The sequence below is a fragment of the Leptodactylus fuscus genome, chromosome 10, assembly GCF_031893055.1.
Source record: "Leptodactylus fuscus isolate aLepFus1 chromosome 10, aLepFus1.hap2, whole genome shotgun sequence".
Lineage (NCBI taxonomy): Eukaryota > Metazoa > Chordata > Amphibia > Anura > Leptodactylidae > Leptodactylus > Leptodactylus fuscus.
Window position 1 is genome coordinate 18,622,220 of NC_134274.1, and position 20,456 is coordinate 18,642,675.

The 20,456-nt window shown below is 43.3% G+C and overlaps 1 protein-coding gene across 2 annotated transcripts in view; it reads left to right on the forward strand.

Annotated features, from left to right (window-relative positions):
* ADGRA1 (adhesion G protein-coupled receptor A1) overlaps positions 1 to 20,456 on the forward strand; it is a 342,093-nt gene that overhangs the window by 187,857 nt on the left and 133,780 nt on the right. Inside the window, exons 13-14 of one of the 2 annotated variants that reach the window (XM_075258484.1) lie at positions 13,701 to 13,908; positions 14,427 to 14,635. In XM_075258484.1, the coding sequence (XP_075114585.1) occupies positions 13,701 to 13,908; positions 14,427 to 14,635 (417 nt within the window). Of the gene's footprint in view, positions 1 to 13,700; positions 13,909 to 14,426; positions 14,636 to 20,456 lie in introns of those variants that run through there. The other variant, XM_075258485.1, reaches the window with a different exon arrangement.

Below are 20,456 nucleotides of genomic sequence, written 5' to 3' on the forward strand. Positions count from 1 at the left end.
TTACGCCCCTGCATCTAAATTGACTTATGATCAAAATTGATTTGGTCTTAAATCGGCTTGGGCTATTCCAGTCTGATGAATTTGCACGTCAACGGCATTGTGCAGCTTGCAATGTAGTGTTATACATGATAGCTTCAGAAGCCAAACAGCCAAAAATCTTCTATACAAACCCATTATTTTTTTTTTACCCATAATACATGCCATGAATTAAAAGGAAGGAAAAAAAAAACAATCTAAGGTTGTCCATAGCTTTTAAGGTATTTGACATTTTGGGGACATTTAGAATCCGTACCCATTGCAATGATTTTGGGTTTTTTTACAATGTTTGGACAGGATTTTCTCAGTTGTATTTCTCAATTATTGAAATAATTTAGACTTGTCATAGCCAAGTAATTGGATGTTTATACAAAAATAGCACTTTCGTATGCCATTATTTATGGCGTATGATTTGCTTGTTTTCTCCATTTGGAGTGGTGTGGAGCAGGTTTGTGTAAATCAAAATAATTAGTTCCTGTTTAGACAGGTTGAGGTTTCAAGTGCTTTAGGTATGCAATTCCAAGATTTCAGACAAAAACGGAAATTAATTAAGTTTATGAAGTAGTGGCTCCACTGAGCTCAAAGAACATTAGTGATATTGTGGATCCTTTACAAAGTCATAGACTTTAATGGAGGCACCTTGCCCAATATTAAACTACTATACTCTTAATAGGGGTGGTAGCTGTCAAACTTCATGCATGCATATTACGCCTCCATGAATAGGCTGTATATGGAGTGCCAGTGGCGTAACTAGAGGCTTAAGGGCCCTGGTGCAAAAGTCCAGCTTGGGCACTCCAACTACCCCAGCCCCCCTCCCCCCCGCCAATTTCCTTCTCTTTTGTACTACAACTTCCGTCCTTGACTAGACTATGACCAGTTGCTTCATTTGGCATAAAAATGTTTAATTTTCTCCTTTTTGACAGTGGATGGCTAAGTGTTATAAATCTTCACTCCAGTTAGCCAAAGAACATGGGCAATTTACAATGCACAGACATCGCATCAGTATGAAAGGGATTCAGAAAGGCGATTTAAAGAAGTTTAACTAGCCTTAGTGTGGTGAGGGTGACTTACGGACCCCCAGGCTTATGGACCCAGTGGTAAATAAGACCACTGTGAACTATTTAGGTTATGGACTCCTTAATGCTCCTGGGCCTGGGTGCAATTGCACCTTCTGCACCCCCTCAAGTTATGCCCCTGTATAGTGTCAAGATGAGACATAATCCCATCCTGAGAAATGAGAAAAGCCTTTGTCATATAGCCAATGCAGAAACGCAACAAACTCTATTAATTAGAAAGGTGCTTTGAAAATATGCCAATCTCAAGGTCCTCCCATTGGAAACATTTTCTCTGACTCACGTTATCAGTGCTCTTCTGCCTGCTAGACTGCTCAATTTACTGCTTCATTTCACTCTACAAGCTAAAGCTCACAGGTCCATCAGGTTACACAGTAGTCTATGGAGAGGAGAGGAAGAGGAGGAATAGTCCTGTGAGTAAGTAACAAGCATAGTTGCTTACTCACAGGACTATTTGCTGAGTTTGTAATTGCTGTATTATGGCAGAGTGTCTCAAGTACAAGTTCAGCATCCTGGAATGCTGCTGCTTTAAGTGTTTGTCTGTTGTGCCTCCAGGTTATGTTGGTATATTCCGTCTTCTATGTTCTGGTTATTCTGTTATCTGGTTTTCACTGCACATCTGGACTCCTGAGTCATGCCTGCATTACCATGAGGGCCCTTCTGAACACCACCATGCCGGCTCAGAGCGTTCCCCAGGGGAATATTACTACTACCACCATCCAATAGAGCTGCAGGACCACCCTCGACTGTGTCCAGCCCTGGAGTAACATTGTGTATGTGGAGTGTGCTTACCCTAGCAGGTGGCACAGCATCCGCCACTACAACTCTCATCCTCCAGTCTCCTCCACTGGTTTGCAGCAGGAGGGTCTGAATATTACTACCTGAATTCCCTATAGCTATGCCCCTGTGCCCATGCATGGAGCTGTAATATGTTATGTGCATGAGTCGTCACAATGGCTACCTCACTGACCTTAAAGGGACTCTCTATGATTTCCCCAAGAAAGGTTTCTTTCAATTAAGACATTTGTAGATTTCCAAAGAAAGCATGGCATTTAACTGAACCTGGAGCAGTGCTTTATTAGCCTATGTCCCTTAAAAAATAATGCTAATTCTATATACCCAAGCAATGAAATCCTATTACGTAGACAAAGAATAAATAGCTGTCATATCTTTCACCGTTATAGATGATGCTTTGGTTTGCATCTGGGGAGCAGCCAACTCCATCTTCATGTGAGCTCAGTCATGCAGGAAATGCATTTTCATGAGGACTATAGCAGACACTTAAAGGTTACTTCATTTCGAGGAGTGGTCACTAAACAGTTAAATCAGCAGATCTGTGGCCGTCGGATGACAATGGCCGCTACCGTTACGTTTTCTTGGTAATGCTCATAATTGGATCCATAGATTAAGCCGCCGATCTGACCTGCCCTTGTGTTCTTCTTTTTTTTTTTTATTACAGTTATGTAAAAATTCTCATGACTAAGCGAATAGTGGAAGGTTCTGGCACTAGATAATGACCTATTTTCTTTGGATTTTACTGAGTGGAGGCAAAATGCTATGTTAATGGAAGGCCATACCAAGCCAGCAGGTCAAAGAAAAGTCTAAAATTACACACTTATTATAATAATTGGTTTGGTTTCAGTATGTCACCCTCGATACTTTTTTCTCATCTTCAAGTCTTGGCATAATTTTATAAGTGGGCAAAAAGCTAAAGTGCAAAACAGAGTTAAATATATATCTTCTCATAGTATACAAGGAGCTCAGAGCTATTTTAAAGGGGACCTTTCGCCACCTCCATCAATGTAATCTCTTTGTATCCTTCGATCGGTTCCACTGGTTCCAGAGTAGTTGGTATGTTTCCTCTAGACCCCACTGTTAACTCCCAAGTAGAGATGGACAAATCTCCCAAGATTTGGTTCAACCAAATTTCAGACCAAACAGGAGTATTATACCCTGGGATGGCCTCACCTTGTCTCAAATCTCCTGGTCCTCTTTCGTTGTCTTCCAGCCTTTTTTAGCCTACCGGGTGAATTCATGGGCCTTCGGGGACCACTAAGGTCACATGGGTGCACCAGTGTCATGATTCTTTAACATCAGTACGCACCACATGACCATTGCTTAGTTTAGAGACAGAAGGTATATACAGGTTGGAATATACATTTTCTGGTGGTCACACCGGCCCCTTGAGCAGTCATATTAAGCTGATATGTAGGATTTTGTTTCATGCAGTTCATGTGTCAGACTGTGCTATATAGACAGATACAGAATGAACAGTGTCATCTCAATCATTAGAGTTTAGCTTTAGAAAGTTCTGTTGTACTGTTGGAGGCCGACATAATGTCACACAGCTACACTAATGTACTGATGTGCGTTCCCAGCTAGACTGTCAGGAATACCCTTCTGACAGTGAAGAACCATCGGTAAATGCAACAATATCTCTTCTCCCGGGACGCACAACAGGAAAGCTGTCAGCTTTCTAGCGGTATATAAAACCGCATGTGCCCGAGGACATGAAAGTTCCTCTTTACGATTTATGGCACAAGATGACTAGCTTTGAAAAAAATATAATTTCATAATACTCTTCATATATGTGTAGTCACCCAGTGGATGTAATGGAAATTGCAGCCTGTCGATGGTTTTGCCAGCATATCACACAGTTGTATTCAATTTGTGTTGTGCGCAATTACAGTAGTTATCACGAAATACATGGAAAGGTAAGCGAGGATACATGTATTCATGAAGGAAATGTATCCTTCCAATATGGTCTCCGCTGGGAGCTTGATAAAAGTACTAAATAAATTTGTTCTGTTACTGAAAAAACAAAACAGGAGGAATTTATTAAGAATGGTGCCATTCTTAAAGAGGACCCTTCATGTCCTCATAGTATGTGGTATTATATGCCATTAGCCAACTGCGCTGAATTCAGCGAACTGTTGACTTTCCAGATATGCGTCCTGGTGTTGGACATATCAGTGCTGCTAGTTTCGGTACTGATATCTCTCTACTGTCAGAAGGGCCGGCCGGTCTAGCATCATCACTGGATGGTAAGGAAACACCCCCCCCCTTTGGACTGTAGTATTCTTCCATAGCCTTTTACTGTCGGGGGGCATTGCTTACGTTAGGCTGTAAGGCTTGCCTTTCTGACAGTGGAGTGCAGAGAGATTAGAGCAGAAACTAATGGCACTGATGGCTCCACCACCGGGGCACATACCATGAGTTCTGCTTTCTAACAATACAGTATATAAAAACAGACATCGATGAGGACATGAATATAGACAACCAGATCAGGCACCATAACTGCAGCATTAGAAACCTGTACATGTGAATGGAGCTGAGTAGTCTTCCATGTACATGCCATTGTGAAGGTGTTTACACTGCTTTTGTATACGTAATGACTTTCTCTCACGTTGGTAAGAAGCCACAATGGCATTATGTATTAATTTCCAAATGAAATTGAGCAAGCTTAATATTCTTATCTTGGGATTACTCAGATTGGAACAAACTCCTTTACGACATGAGAAAGGTCAATTACTTTGTCACAACAGCTCAGCTCCTGATGTCGAGGTTGGGAAACACAAGTGCGTAGTTATTTTACATTGTGCTCATGAAATAGTAATAGTATTAAGCTGGCATTGTAATACAGAATAAACTGGATGCGGATTGTTCTGGAGTGTCTCATAAGGATAATTAAGGTGTGCCTTGGAGGGAGAATAATGGCATTGTGAATGTCAATGGTTCTGTTTTAACACTGATTTATCTTTCGGCTCCGTTCTTCCATATGCTTTTGATGACTGTAAAATCACTTGGAAACACATCCATCTAAACAGCCAAGAGCCGGAGCTTGTAGAAATTGTAGCGTCCAATGAACGATAATGGAAGTCAAGTTCTCTACATATGTGGTTGTCCAAAATAACCTTATGGATAACTATAACTCATTCCTATGTCCCATATAGGGAACAAAATCTGTCTATCCATCTAGAAGAATAGCAGGCAGTGCTCCAAAATCATTCCAAGGAAAGAAAAGAAATAGCCATTCACTTAGATGAATAAAAGACAGTTCTTTATTCTTGGAAACATTGAGGAGTATTGCCTGAAGTTTTTTTAAAAAAATATTCTGACATTGGTCAGTTCCTGGGATATACAGAGTGAAACTCTTACTGTGCTTATCTATCTATCTATCTATCTATCTATCTATCTATCTATCTATCTGTCTGTATATTTCTATTTGCATAGTACGGTTGGACAAAAGACCATATGTCCATCAGACTCCACCAGGGGATGGGAGAGAGCATACTTGAAGGAAATGGGTATTCAATACATTTCCATAAGCGTCAATACTATTTTATTTTTTTTTTTAAGCTGTGACTAGTTACTGGGTAGGCTATTTCACAGATTTACAGCCCTTACAGTGAAGATGTCTTTTCTATGCTCTAAATTTTTAGGGTCAGAGGATAATCATACTCATTAGGGAGAGTGTGTGCCTACATAGGCGTACAGAGACTTACAAGTCATTCCTGCTCCGCTAGGTATTCTGGGTAAAGAAATATGCAAATCTATTCTCCAGGATGTAATTAGAACAGTACCTCTGTATGCTGCCCTCTAGAGGGCAGCCCCCTTAACAGCACGCATGACTCAGTTAATAAGCCTATTAACATGATGCGGAGTTTATTGCCAAATTAGTATTTCTATCCAAAAGGAACAGATTCCCAGCTATGGACAGCGCTGTTTCGGTCTTTTGGACCTCCTCAGCATAGCGCAGGGATACTGATTTGGCAGAGTGAGAGACTCTAGATCTGGGTCAGGGAATAATCATACACATTAGGGAGAGTGTGTGATTTGCATATTTTTTACCCTAAATATTTAGCTAAATGATGATATACCATTACTTGGTAGCGGGAGGGGATGTTCTCCCATTTTTTAGATGCTTTGGCTCCTTTCAGTATGTGACTTGTTATACGAGCATTTTGTGGCATTGTCTGTGTATTACATGTACTCCGATTTGGGACAGTCCCTGGTGGACGTTTCTGTGCACATACAATGCAATGTCTATGGGGTATGTGGTAAGAGATTTGTCTGTGAGAGACTTCTATTCTCTTCCTCTATTATGACTACTAAAATTATTACTAATATATATCGACTGTTCGGTAAAAACAGTTTAATAGCACAAGATTCCCTGGTTTGGAGTGACATTTCTAAAGTATCAGCTCTGAAAATTCAGTATTTTCCTGCATCACCGATTCTCTTCTGCAAACAAAAGTGATATCTTCAGTGTTGTTACAGATTCAGTTTGCAAACATTTGCCTGTGGGAGGAAGCCTAGAACTTACCCAAATTATACACCTCTCTGCACCATCACATTGATAGGCCAGATTGGCACATGGATACTGTGTGGGCGGACTGAAAATATGTGTGTAAACCGGAAAATACTGTCTGGGAAGAATAATCTGCAGAAGTTAATAAAATCCTGATCATATACACCACAGCTAGATTTTAGAGAAGATACCTAGGTTTGTGTGCTAGAGAAATTATTGTAAATTATTTGTGTACTTGCTATGGTTGGATCTCTTTAGATGACATGTGCTTTAAGGTGGAAGCTTTACCCAGATGCCTTCTACTCTGGTAGTTTTGGTGGAATAGGAATTAATGACTTATAAGTTTAACATGTAAAACATGTAAATTGTGTAGAATATATACTGTATATATTAAAAATTATGGCTTAATTTTCATAAAACCACGAGTGAATACTGTACACCACATTTATTGTGCCTCGATTGACAAGGAGGCACAGACTAGTGAGAATTGGTTGTGGCTTTACTGGACCTAATTTAAAGAGATTGTCCAGGAATTAAACTCTCCTATCCCCAGAGCTCCATTGTCTGCCACCGGTGTCCATTTGGTCTCGTACCGTATACTTGACACTGGAAGCCCTGCATGCCACATGACTACTGAGACCAGTCAGTAGCCTTAGTGGTCGCTGGTAAAGAACCAGTGATGTATATGAGTGTTTTCACTGGGCCTACTTTAACCACCACTGAGTGGTCAGAGTGCAGGATATGTGGCAGCGTGGACACAGGACAAAACAGGACACCCTGGAAGTGGGCAGTGGCCTCCACCGAGGTGTATACAATTCCTGTACAGCCCTCTAAAGAAGACCAATCACCACTTCACCAACTCCAAGTCTTTGCACCCTTCTGTCAAGGTCGTCTCACTGATTCCTGTGCAGTTAGAATTTTTTTTCTAGTAGGCAGTCACTGGTTAGGTGGAAATCTCTGAGACTACCCTCCTGAAAAGCCATATACGGCACTGTTAGGTAAGCAGAGAAGAGGCTACAAGAATCAATATCATAGATTTGAACACTACCTTTAAATTTGGGATGAGGGTGAGAGCAAAATAAATGTCACTTCTATTGTTATTTACAATCCACTCCTTAATTTTGACTCTAAAAAGTTCATTAAAAACTTGAATATGTATCCTTACCCTCAGACAATATTAGGAAATTTAAGGAGATGTAGAGAGTGTAGACAAGCAGCCTGGTAAACTGAGAACTAATGTTGTCCATACACCGCTGTCCATGGTCCTGATCCTGATTCAAAGGCAAGGAACATGTTTAGTTCTGACCCCTGTTCCAGAAGGAATAGTACTGTACTGTATATTACCTTAAAGGGATTTATTAATTGAGGACCTACAATAGAAAATAGGGGTAGGACACCAGAGACCCCCCGAACTACAAGCTGTTTGAAGAAGCTGCGGTGTTTGCGTAGTGCTGCAGCCTCTTGAGTACATATCAAGCACCGCACATATTGGTATTGCAGCTTGACTCGCACGGCCTGTGACGCGGTAATACATCGAATAAATCCTTCTTGATGAAAAATGAAAAGTTGCTGAGCTATTGTGGATTGGCTGTAACCCCAGATCATGCAACTAGGTTACGGGAAAAATCAGGAGTTAATCTAGAAGAGGCTAGCGTTTCTTTCTCAAGGACGAGGAACTATTAATAATATTTGGGCAGATGTATATGTAGATAGCCAATAGCCAAAAAGTCAAACCTCTCCTCCATAGAAAAATAGGTATAACTATGCTGCAATACAAGCAAACACAAAAATGTAGCGGCCCTCCAATACATGCCAACTAGGGTTGAACTATCGTGTTCGGAAAAGATCGGATTCCGATCGGCGATCGAAAAAATTTCACGATCGCCATCGGAATTCCGAACACGATCTTTTTATGTGGGATCGAGATCGGTGATTTTTCCCACAATGCTTTGCTTAGCCTTCACACTGAGTATAGGCTGTATATTCAGTGTGAAGGCTCCGCTGCAGTTCCATAGGAATGAATGGAAGCAGCAGACACACAGCCTTAACCCCCTGCGCGCCGGCTGCCTCCATTCATTCGAATGGAAGGCTAAACTAAATCTCTAGCAGCTACTTACCTCTAGAGATGGCTGCTCCGGTGCCCTCCTTCTTCTTTCCTCACTGCCCCACCTCCCAGGTTAGTGTTTAAAGCGCTAGGTAGGCGGGGCTTGTGGCTTAGAGTGTTGGCGGGTACAGGGCGGGGAGACATGACGTCTCCCCTCCCAGTACCCGCCCACACTCTCCTAACCCACCCATACTCTCCTAACCTGGGAGGCAGGGGGCAGCGAGGCAAGAAGACTGCAGCGTGGAGCGGCAGCGAGGCGAAGACTGAAGGCACGGGGCACAGGACCAGCCATCTCTGGAGGTAAGTGGACACCAGGGAGTAGGATTGCTTTTAAAATCCGATCTCCGATTAACAAAAAAAAATCCCATTGACTTGCACTGGGATCGGAATTGGGATCGAGATCGGGTTCGAATGAAAAATGATCGGAAATCGGATTTTAAAATCGATCCTGAAAAGTCAAGATCGGCTCAACCCTAATGCCAACATTAAGTGTATGGTGTTTAGCCTTCATTACTGCTATATGTGAGGTGGTCTTGGCCCAATACTTCATAAAACTGCGAGAGCCCACCTGACCCTAAAAGGATTATCTCAGATGGGAATCCTTTACAGACATATATTGATCTTGGTTCTGGTTTTAGGTTTACAAGGTGAACACAGTGCAAGTAGGATACATATATACTGTATTCTAATAATAATTGATTTGATGGCATAGTGTGATAAAAAAAAACCTTGTTGCTGCTCTTGTTTGGTTGTGTTGCAGGAACAGGGTGTGTTTGTGTGATTTATTTGACTGTGGAAGTGCTGCCTTTTTGCCTCATGCATGTGGGGGTTATGGATACAATATATATATATATATATATATATATATATATATATATATATATATATATATATATATATATATATAGTATTAACTATAGCAGTAATGCAGTTAAATGTTCCTATACAATGTATTTGCATATATCTTGGCGTCCTTCAGATGTTGCTGCATTTTTTGTGTATAGAGATAATACTGCGGCCTTACATATACACTCACCGGCCACTTTATTAGGTACACCTGTCCAACTGCTCGTTAACACTTAATTTCTAATCAGCCAATCACATGGCGGCAACTCAGTGCATTTAGACATGTAGACATGGTCAAGACAATCTCCTGCAGTTCAAACCGAGCATCAGTATGGGGAAGAAAGGTGATTTGAGTGCCTTTGAACGTGGCAAGCTTGTTGGTGCCAGAAGGGCTGGTCTGAGTATTTCAGAAACTGCTGATCTACTGGGATTTTCACGCACAACCATCTCTAGGGTTTACGGAGAATGGTCCGAAAAAGAAAAAACATCCAGTGAGCGGCAGTTCTGTGGGCAGAAATGCGTTGTTGATGCCAGAGGTCAGAGGAGAATGGCCAGACTGGTTCGAGCTGATAGAAAGGCAACAGTGACTCAAATAGCCACCCGTTACAACCAAGGTAGCCAGAAGAGCATCTCTGAACGCCGCACAGTACGTCGAACTTTGAGGCAGATGGGCTACAGCAGCAGAAGACCACACCGGGTGCCACTCCTTTCAGCTAAGAACAGGAAACTGAGGCTACAATTTGCACAAGCTCATCGAAATTGGACAATTGAAGATTGGAAAAACGTTGCCTGGTCTGATGAGTCTCGATTTCTGCTGCGACATTCGGATGGTAGGGTCAGAATTTGGCGTCAACAACATGAAAGCATGGATCCATCCTGCCTTGTATCAACGGTTCAGTCTGGTGGTGGTGGTGTCATGGTGTGGGGAATATTTTCTTGGCACTCTTTGGGCCCCTTGGTACCAATTGAGCATCGTTGCAACGCCAAAGCCTACCTGAGTATTGTTGCTGACCATGTCCATCCCTTTATGACCACAATGTACCCAACATCTGATGGCTACTTTCAGCAGGATAATGCAATGCCATGTCATAAAGCTGGAATCATCTCAGACTGGTTTCTTGAACATGACAATGAGTTCACTGTACTCCAATGGCCTCCACAGTCACCAGATCTCAATCCAATAGAGCATCTTTGGGATGTGGTGGAACGGGAGATTCGCATCATGGATGTGCAGCCGACAAATCTGCGGCAACTGTGTGATGCCATCATGTCAATATGGAGCAAAATCTCTGAGGAATGCTTCCAGCACCTTGTTGAATCTATGCCACGAAGGCAGTTCTGAAGGCAAAAGGGGGTCCAACCCGTTACTAGCATGGTGTACCTAATAAAGTGGCCAGTGAGTGTACTTTGATAATTTCTGATTTTACATATAAACTTTATTGTTCCTTCCTTATCTCTAGACTGCATGATATGCACCATGACTGCATAAAAAATTATAGCAAAACAACAAAGAATTTGAAGCCCACTTACACACCTACAAAATCCCTGGTGTACGGAAAACAATATAAAGAATGTGCATTGTCTTCAGCAATTAGAAAGAAACCAGTTCTGTTGCACCTCATAGGTGCTAGTAAATGCGGATCCAAAAATTTAAATAAGATAAAAAATGTAAATCCCATCAATATTTGGTGTGGGCACTGCATGAAGATGTGTTGTGATCTTGCAAAGTAGGGGGCACCATGCAGGGATACACTAATGAATGATGGACACTGGCATACTCAGGAAGATTGTAAGGGGGTCTGGGAAGGGCTGGGCTTAGTGGCATGACAATGCCATCAAGAAGAGGAAGCAGAGGGGGATCAGTACTGCAGTGATTTTCCTCAGCTTTCCCTTACTGAAGTTCAGCTAGGTGCTAAATGGGAATGCTGTTTTGCTGCCACTGGGGACTCCGAATAATGAAGCAAAGTTCTAACTTCCTGGCTCAGTGGTAACCCCTTCCTCATATCCACTCCAGCCCTCCTGCTGCACCATCACTGACTACCAGGACTTTGATTATTTCATCTGCAAGGGGGACCACTGTGTGATGCCCTTGTTAGGTATCTCAGTATACTGGCTCCTGTCTGCAGTCCACCTAAGGGATTCTGGAACTACCAGACAAACACTCTACCTGGGTCTGCAAAGCCTTTCAGAATGTTAAGGAACCGACCCAGTCAGAGATCGGCCTCGTCATTCAATTAAGTATAGATGGGGCATTTACAACCTACAGAACTTCAGTCTTTGCCTGTGATTGTCTAGTGCAAGTAGGGGTCTGCTCTGCCAAGATGACTTTTCCTGATGATCTCTTAGCTTTTTCCCCCCTTTGGCTTCTGACTTGGGGTTGGCATTTGACTTCTTGATATTGCCTTTTGGCTTGGACTAAGACTCTGCTCCAATACTCATTTTTGTCTGCTGTATACTCTCTGGCATGAGCTTAGATTATAACACCCTTTGTCTTCCAATTAGGTAACTGGTTTTGTTGTTTAGTTCACTTTAGTGCACCTGTTGTCTGATACTCCTTGGTTTTGTGATCATGAGTAACCAAGTCCATCCTGCTTTGCAGTGAGCTCTGGTGAAAACATTGGGGGAGCCTTAGATTCCACTCTAATGGTGTGGGGCAACTGGTTGCAGATTAATAACAGAATTGTGATCTAATATTCCAGGGAATACCTCCACCTGTAACTCCTTACTGCCCCCTTGTATATACCAGTACTGGTGGGGGTCACAAAGATCAGAGGATAAATTTGGGTTTTCTGATCACGGACACCCTCACCAATCCTGAGGCGTTCTACTCCCATTCAGAGTATAGTAGCGGACACCGAATTTTTGAATCCCTCCCCCCGTTCAATTGAATTCAATGGGACTGCTAAACATGGCCATGAGTTATACTTTTCGATCTCTTTCTCCCATTGAAATTAATGGAGTGGGGACATTCATTCTGCACATTCACCCCCATTATTGGGCCCGGGGGGCGTCCCAGTGGTCAGATCCACAATGTATAGATTAAATATATATTGGCGAAAAATAATTTTTATGGTATACTCCTTTGAAGAAGGAGGATTGTATACTTCTCTACCAATGTGGAGTTAAAATATGCCCAAAGTAACAGGAGTAAAAAAAATAAAATGCAATAGTTGCCAAATTGCTAAAGGCTGCGTGCAACAATGTCTCCGACGCAGCGATGGAGCTGTAATAGACGCCGGCGCTTTGATGATCTACATTTACCCATAACTGTAACAAGTAGCAGATATTATTTAGCAGACATATAAAACTGACTGTAGACACAATAAGCCAGAAAAAGAGAATGCAGAAAGGCGTAAAAAAGCAGCGTAATATAATCATGTATGCATGTAAATGTCTACACTGGCACCTAAGGGAAATCTCCTTGAAATGGAATCTGTAAACTTGGTAATTATACATAATAGCAGAACACAGCGGATAATAAAAATGAGTGGAGTGCTTAGTACGGGGAGGTTGGGATGTTCTTCTCCCTATGTTTTTCGCTAATTCCCTTATTCATGAGCGTCTTTGTGATTCTGGGCTTTGAATTGTTTCTAAAGGTCTACCTCTGGTGACGTTGGCTTCCTCTACGGTTTATATGAGGGAATAACAAGGGATTAACTCCTTAGCACCCGGGAAGTTCGCAGCCCCCATTCTACATCCCCCCCCCCCTCCCCTTCAAGCTAATCCAAAGTATCCAAGGATCAAGCGTTCCATGCTTTCAGCCGCTTGCACTTTGTCACTGTCTCGGGGCAAGATCTGGTTATTAAATCATTCGATCTGGAAGACTGTAGCGCAATGTTGCCTATCATGAGTCTGTCTTCGCACTGCCTTATCCGTTTTCCAAAAACGATTCCTGCATCCCTTTAAAGCTTTGCTCGGCAGCAGGGCTTTAATATAAGTTGTCTGATTCTGTATTAAGTGAAGGAGAAAACCTGGTAGAGGTTGTCTCTTTAAATCAGATCTGCAGTGTTGATGGACCCTCTAGCAGGCATGGTAAGAACCATTCTCACCTCTGCAGCAGGGAGCTTGACCATACAGACTTGCACATGCAATGGAAATGCTTTCCCTGTTAATATGCACTCTACCAGTCTTATTTCCATGGTTACAGCTCCCGCTTGTATGGTTGCTTCCATTCTGCAGGAAAAAAATAGGAAGCGATCACATATTCTTAGTGCTGTAGTTTACAATCTAATGAAAGCAGCCCTGTTGTGACTTGCATTTTCAATTTTTTTTCTTTTTTTTTTTTTCCTCCCTCCTGCTCTCTCTCGCTCTCCCTCTCTCTGATGTACAGAACGCTGTAGCCATCGCTTCCATTCATTTGCCACAGTCTGCCTTTGCACAGTCTCCTTCGTTGCAATCTGTTGATAACTCCAGTGGCAAGCTCCAGCTTATCGTCTTTCGGAATGGAAAACTCTTTCCGATCACTGGGAACACGTCCTACCTTGCAGATCAGGGAAAACGTCGGGCGGTTGCTACACCAGCTGTGCTTTCTAAAATAGGTAAGTTGCTCATTTTCTCTCTACCCTGTGGCTTGCAGATGGGGGGGGACGGTGAGACGAGTGGTGGGAACAAGTGCATAGACGTAGATTTGGAATAGGTGGTCAAGTTGCGAGGTTGGAAGACGGATAGAACTTGGTTTGGGCGCCGTAGACATGGTGTCATTATTACACTGCATTAATGAGGAAAGTTATTGCAGGGGATATGAATGGTAGTACCTTGCTTCTTGCATATTAATGCCCATTCATGCAGTTCGACAAGGTGTACGAGAAGAGTCATCCTCAGCCTGGCGCTGGATTATACTGCAGACCCGGCTCCTGCTAAACATCACAGGACTCCGAACGGTTATATAAGATGTAGAGTCGATATGTAATATAACCAGGGGTGAGCTCAAAGTTGGCACCCCGACAATTAAAAGTGTCATTAACATAAAACTTTTCCGAACGCCACCTCTAGATACTATGCCTATAATGAATGGTCTGCTTCCATAAACCTGCATTCTTTTACGCTTATCTTGCAGATGGCTACAATTTCGGAAACCTCAGTCATCCATTGACCATAGCCCTGAGACACTTTACAAGTGGTATAAACCCTATTGCTGCCTTTTGGGATTTTGACCTTCTTGATGGACATGGGGGCTGGAGCGGAGAAGGTTGCCACATAATTACCTCGACGGCCAATATCACCACCATTCAGTGCACTCACTTCGGTAACTTTGCCGTGCTAATGGTGAGTACTTTAAACCGTGTCGGTGAATAAATCCATTAATAAGTATACAAATTTCTATAGACGGATGTAAAATAATCTAATCGAAACTGTGCGTGTGCAAGGCAAGGAAGAGCTCTGGCCATTGGCATTCGATTCCACCGCATAAAAGTTAATAGGCAGTGAATGATCGAGCTCGACCAAGGGGGCGACTTTCCCTCTTTAACCCCTCGCGTGCTGGCAGGGCTAGACGCGAATTACTTTGCATGGCTTTTTGTTTTCTACGGAGGGATTTACGGCTGGCCTCTCGACGAGAGCTTACGGGCTGGAGTTGAGGACTGATTGATGAACATCAGCCGGTTGTAGCTTGCAGGACTGCACCCGAGATGCTTGTCTGCTTTGTTCCTGTCATGCACTGTGTTGATCATACTAATTAGTTGCAGGGATACCGCAATGTTGAATCATTTAATAAATGGTGGAAGGATAAGACTTGAGGTCCACTTTGAAGACAAGATGCTCCGGCTCGATAGATCTGCATATAAATAAGTGCATCGGAGGCGGATAGGGAAAAAAAAAAAACACATTTATCTTCTGTAATGGAAGCATTTGCTTCTGAGCTGACTGTGTGGATGGGGTTCATTGCAGTCTTTTACTATCTTTCTGCAGAAAGTTATCCCGCCGGGGGTATTAGGAGAACATTTAAGTTAATAATAAGCAAAAATTCCAAGGCGAGATGATTCTCTTATTATTGTAGTGTCGCGTTTTATGATGCCGATAGGAATTTTAATACTAACAATTGTGGTTTTAAGTGTAATAATTGGCAATAAGGCGTAATACAATGCAATGTGTTAGAGGCTTGTTGTGCGTCGGCTGTTTGGATTAAGTTAATGTTGCCTTTTATGCGTTTGGAAAGGACGGGCACGGGCGACGGTGAGATGGTGAAGACGTGTGCAGAGAATTCCAAGCTGCTGCAGTCACATAGAGCACAGACGTCAGCCAATCATCACAGGGGGCTGTGACCAAAGCCGGAGACTATATCCATGTGATTATTGCTGTCTACTTTAGGAGGAACCAAATTGATTCTGAGCTTACATTAGGAATCTATACATTGGATATGCACAAGGCATAGTATTGTGCAGTGTCTACGTCACATCGTTCCCTATCCATGGCTCAGCAGCTGTTGTGGAACTACAAGGCTCAGCCGGATAGCCCTTGTGCTTCCTTGCTAATGGCAGCATGCCAGGCCACCTACTTGATGCACAGTAATTTTTCTTTAAGAAGCAGAATATTCATATTATTGGACTTTACAGCAATCTACGTAGTATTTTTCAGACTATTAAGGTGTCCGGTTGGATGGCACACATGGCTAATTTACATAGTTTTCATCTGGTTCACTGGAGCTTGTCTGTGAACACCATGACGTACTGAGACTAAGCCGTGTGCTGATGGAGCAGAATTTATTGCAGCATTTGGATGTGGCTATAGGGAGCTTCCGTTGAGGTTTACCTGTATTAAGTTCATTATATTATACAGTATGTATTGAGGGGTTTGAACAAGACCTGAAGGTAATCGATACTGGTCACCTATCCGCAGGTTGTCAGCATCAGATTGTTTGGGGTCCTTATCCATATATTAGGTATACAGTCTGATGCAGCCCAAGTGAATGGGATCAGGGCTGGAAGCTGTATACAGTGTACAGAGCTCACTACACTGTATGGACTGAAAGCTGTAATCAGAGCTCTCTACTCTGTATGGACTAGAATCTGTATACATTGTACAGAGCTCACTACACTGTATAGACTGGAAGCTGTATACAGAGCTCTCTACGCTGTATCGACTAGAATCTGTATACAGTGTTCAGAGCTCACTACACTTCATGGACTGGAAGCTGTATACAGTGTACAGAGCTCTCTACACTGTAGCGGAGGTGCCTGGAAATTCAGCTCTGCTCCATTCATATGTATAGTAGCAGGTCTGTTTCTGGCTTCTGGTGGCCAAAATAACTGAGCAGGGTTGGGTCTTGGTGTTGAAACCCAATCAATCTGGTATTAATGGAAAGGTCATCCTCAGATCCTGATCAACACCTTTAAGTTTAGGGACTTGTGAAGCCCCATGCACACTGGGCAACCTGGACTGGAAAACGTGGTCCATACATCAGATGGATTGCCCAGTCCAAACCTAGTCAGGGGAAGGGACTCCTTGCATCATAAAGTAGGAGGAGGCACAAACTCGTAGCAGTCTGAGCAGTCTCTGTGTTTATGGTCCAGATTGTCCCATATTCATGGGGCCTAATAAAATAATCTTCCATTCTCATATGTTTGGCATCATATTGGGCTCAGTCATAGCATCTGGCAGTCTCTAAGCATATTCTTCAGGCCTCTTTAAACCTCCACAATGCAATCAGTGGCCCTAGAGAACTGCCGAGGCCTGTGATTGGGCCTCAGTAGTCACGTGGGGTGTACCAACTTAATAACATTTAGACTTGAGATGGGTGAAACTCAAGATTCGTTTTGGGTTTGGCAGCTAGGGTCCTCTTTAACTTGGCTTAAAACATAGAGAAAAACACTCTTTGAACGTAAGAATCTATCTAATACTACAGCTGAAGTTATGTCAAAGTATAATACACCAGAGTAAAGATGGAGGCCCAGCGAAGGTGTAAAAAAAAAAAAAAAAAAAAAAAATCATACTCCTCTTATTACCTCTCTTGGACCTCTTTGTGGCATCGGTCCATTTCCTTGTAACATTCGGAATTCTTTTGTGACAACATCGGCCCAAGGGTCACAGCTGAGGCATATGATTGGGCCACCAGTGGTCACATGAGCATGCCAAGCATCATGACACCAAAATGTTTGGCATGCCCAGGTCACTGATGCGGCCCAATCACAGGTCTCAATGCTGAACTCGGGCTGATGACATAATAGAAGAGTACTGGACTTCACGAGAAAGCCCAAGACGAGTAACAGAAGGGGAGTATGAGCTGATTTGCCCAGCTCTAGTTTAGACAGGAGAGGTGACTAAGACTCTCATGTTTACTTACACTATGTGATCAAAAGTATCCAGACATCTGGCTGAAAATGACTTACAAGTTCGTGGCGCCCCCCATCGGTAATGCTGGAATTCAATATGGTGTTGGCCCACCCTTAGCCTTGATGACAGCTTCTGTTCTCATAGGCATACATTCAATCAGGGGCTGCAAGGTTTCTTGGGGAATGGCAGCCCATTATTCACGGAGTGCTGCACTGAGGAGAGGTATCGATGTAGGTCGGCGAGCCCTGGCACGAAGTCGGCATTCCAAAACATCCCAAAGGTGTTCTATAGGATTCAAGTCAGGACTCTGTGCAGGCCAGTCCATTAGAGATGTTATTGTCATGTAACCACTCCGCCACAGGCCGGGCAGTATGAACAGGTGCTCGATCGTGTTGAAAGATGCAATCGCCATCCCAGAGTTGCTCTTCAACAGTGGGAAGCAAGAAGGTGTTTAATACATCAATGTAGGCCTGTGCTGTGATAGTGCCACATAAAACAACAAGGGGTGCAAGCCCCCTCCATGAAAAACACCACCACACCATAACAGCTCCGCCTCCCAAATTTTACTATTTGCACTACACACGCTGGCAGATGGCGTTCACCGGGCATTCACCATACCCACACCATGCCACCGGATCGCCACATTGTGCACCGTGATTCGTCACCTAACCACGTTCGAAGTCCGTTAGTTCCGCGGAGCGCCCCATTCTGCTCTCTCACGATGTCTAATGTCTACTGAGGTCGCTGATATGGAGTACCTGGCAGTAGGTGGCAACACAATGCACTGAATATGAAAAACGTATGTTTTGTGGGGCGTCTGGATACTTTTGATCACATAGTGTACCTCTCCTGGAGCTTTGCTTATTAAACACTGGGGTCTGAAAAGATTTTGGGTTTGGCTGAACCAGAAATTTTTGGAACATTCATAAAGCACCCAGCTCATGAAAAACCAGTTCACTCTTTCCTAGTCCTTAGCTGTCTGTGTCCACCAGAGATGCCTTATCTTCCCTATTAATAATAGGATTGGCATGTTGAAATCCAACGGTCTGTTCCTTCTTTCCTCTGACATCTTCCATTGGAGGAAAGACATCTCATTAGATGGTTGGCAGATTCTGCAGACGCTGATGTAGTGTGTATTGAAAGCTTAAGAGTCCTGGAGAACAATCTAAAATATATTCTGAGTAATTATAATTAGAGTAATTATTACGATCAGAAGAAATTTTTAATGAAAACGCTCATGACTGTCGGGAACATCACCGAAGATACCCGAAACTTTTTACACAATGACGTAAATTTTCTATTTAATTTGATGGGAAAAAGATACAATTGACCATAAAAAATACACCAGAAAGAGAAAAAAAAGCACTTAAAATACACGAAGGAAAGGGCCAGCTCATCTAAAAAGTGATTAGGAAAAGCTAATGCTTCCTAAGTAATACTTAAAAGGAAAAGAAAATTTAGAGAAAAATGTAAGGGTCAAGCCATATATCTCCTAAGAGCTCCATTATATAGATTATACGTGGCCTTAATCTGCAGAAGACATTGAGTAACTTTAGAAATACATTGTCTTACTTTGCTTCTACGCTTCTACTGACCTTGAGGTATAGTATATGCAGCGCCGCACCTCCCATGAGGTGACCTGAAGCGACCGCTTCAGGCGGCGCTATGCCAGGGCCTCAGGGAGGGTGGCATTTTTGGTTACCTAAGACAGCTTGTCCTGGACTGGATTATCACCGAGCGGTGGTTTGGGGAGGCCACTGGAGCAGCGCTGCTCCAGCAGCCTCCTCTCACGCTCAGGCAGAGAGCAGGTCGTCATCGTGCCTGCTCTCTGCCGGCGAACGGCGCTAAGCCCTTCCCCCTGCACTTTGCCCTGCCCCCTGCACTTTGCCCCGCCCCCTCCACTCTGCCACGCCCCCCCCCACTCTGTCACGCCCCCTCCACTCTGTCACGCCCCCTCCACTCTGCCACGCCCCCTCCACTCTGCCACGCCCCCTCCACTCTGAACCCTCCTCCCGGCAGGGGGGGCGGCTTTCTGTAATTCGCCTCGGGCGGCGAAAGGGGCAGGTTCGCCCCTGAGTATATGCAATGCTCCAGAGCTGCACTCACGATTCTGCTAGTTGTTGGTGGCAAAATTCAATGGGTTTTTCAAATCCTATGGATTTGTGAAAAAAGATCCTTGTGGGAAATCGCAACAAGAGCCTATGATGTGCTGTGGGTGGTTTTAAAGGACCATTAAGCCAAGAAATGAATGTGAAAAGTAACCAAAAATGTTCTGCATGTTCTGGACACCATTTTGTAGTAATCCAATATTAAATACAGGGATTATGCTTCCGCTAATATGTAGCTGTTGGCTAAACGTTGCAACTGAACCAGATTTGACCCAGATTTGTAAAAGTTTTGAACTCTATCAAAACCCCAAATTTTTCAGACTCAACAATGTAATAGTGTTTCCCTTACTTTTGCTAAAAGCCAAAAACGTCCTATAGATGCTGAAAATGTTGCATGCAAGCATGTGGTCATCTTCCTAACCTGAGTATCGTGGACCCTGGTGGGTTTCCTAGGCACCCCTGTTGGGAATTGCTGGTATAGTACGTGGAGGATCACTGGAAGTAGAGAAACACTTATACTCATCTTCTCTGATCTCTCCTGAACTCCTTTGCAGTGTCAGGGGCTCCTTCTGGGTCCTCTAGTGGTCTTTTCTGGCCTCCTGGCTGACCTAATGTGCCCCTGGGGTAACATTTAGACCTTTGATTTGGTCTCAGCAGTCACGTAGGGCGCACACTTATGATTCTTGCGTTAAAGGGAGCCCAGGAGAAGT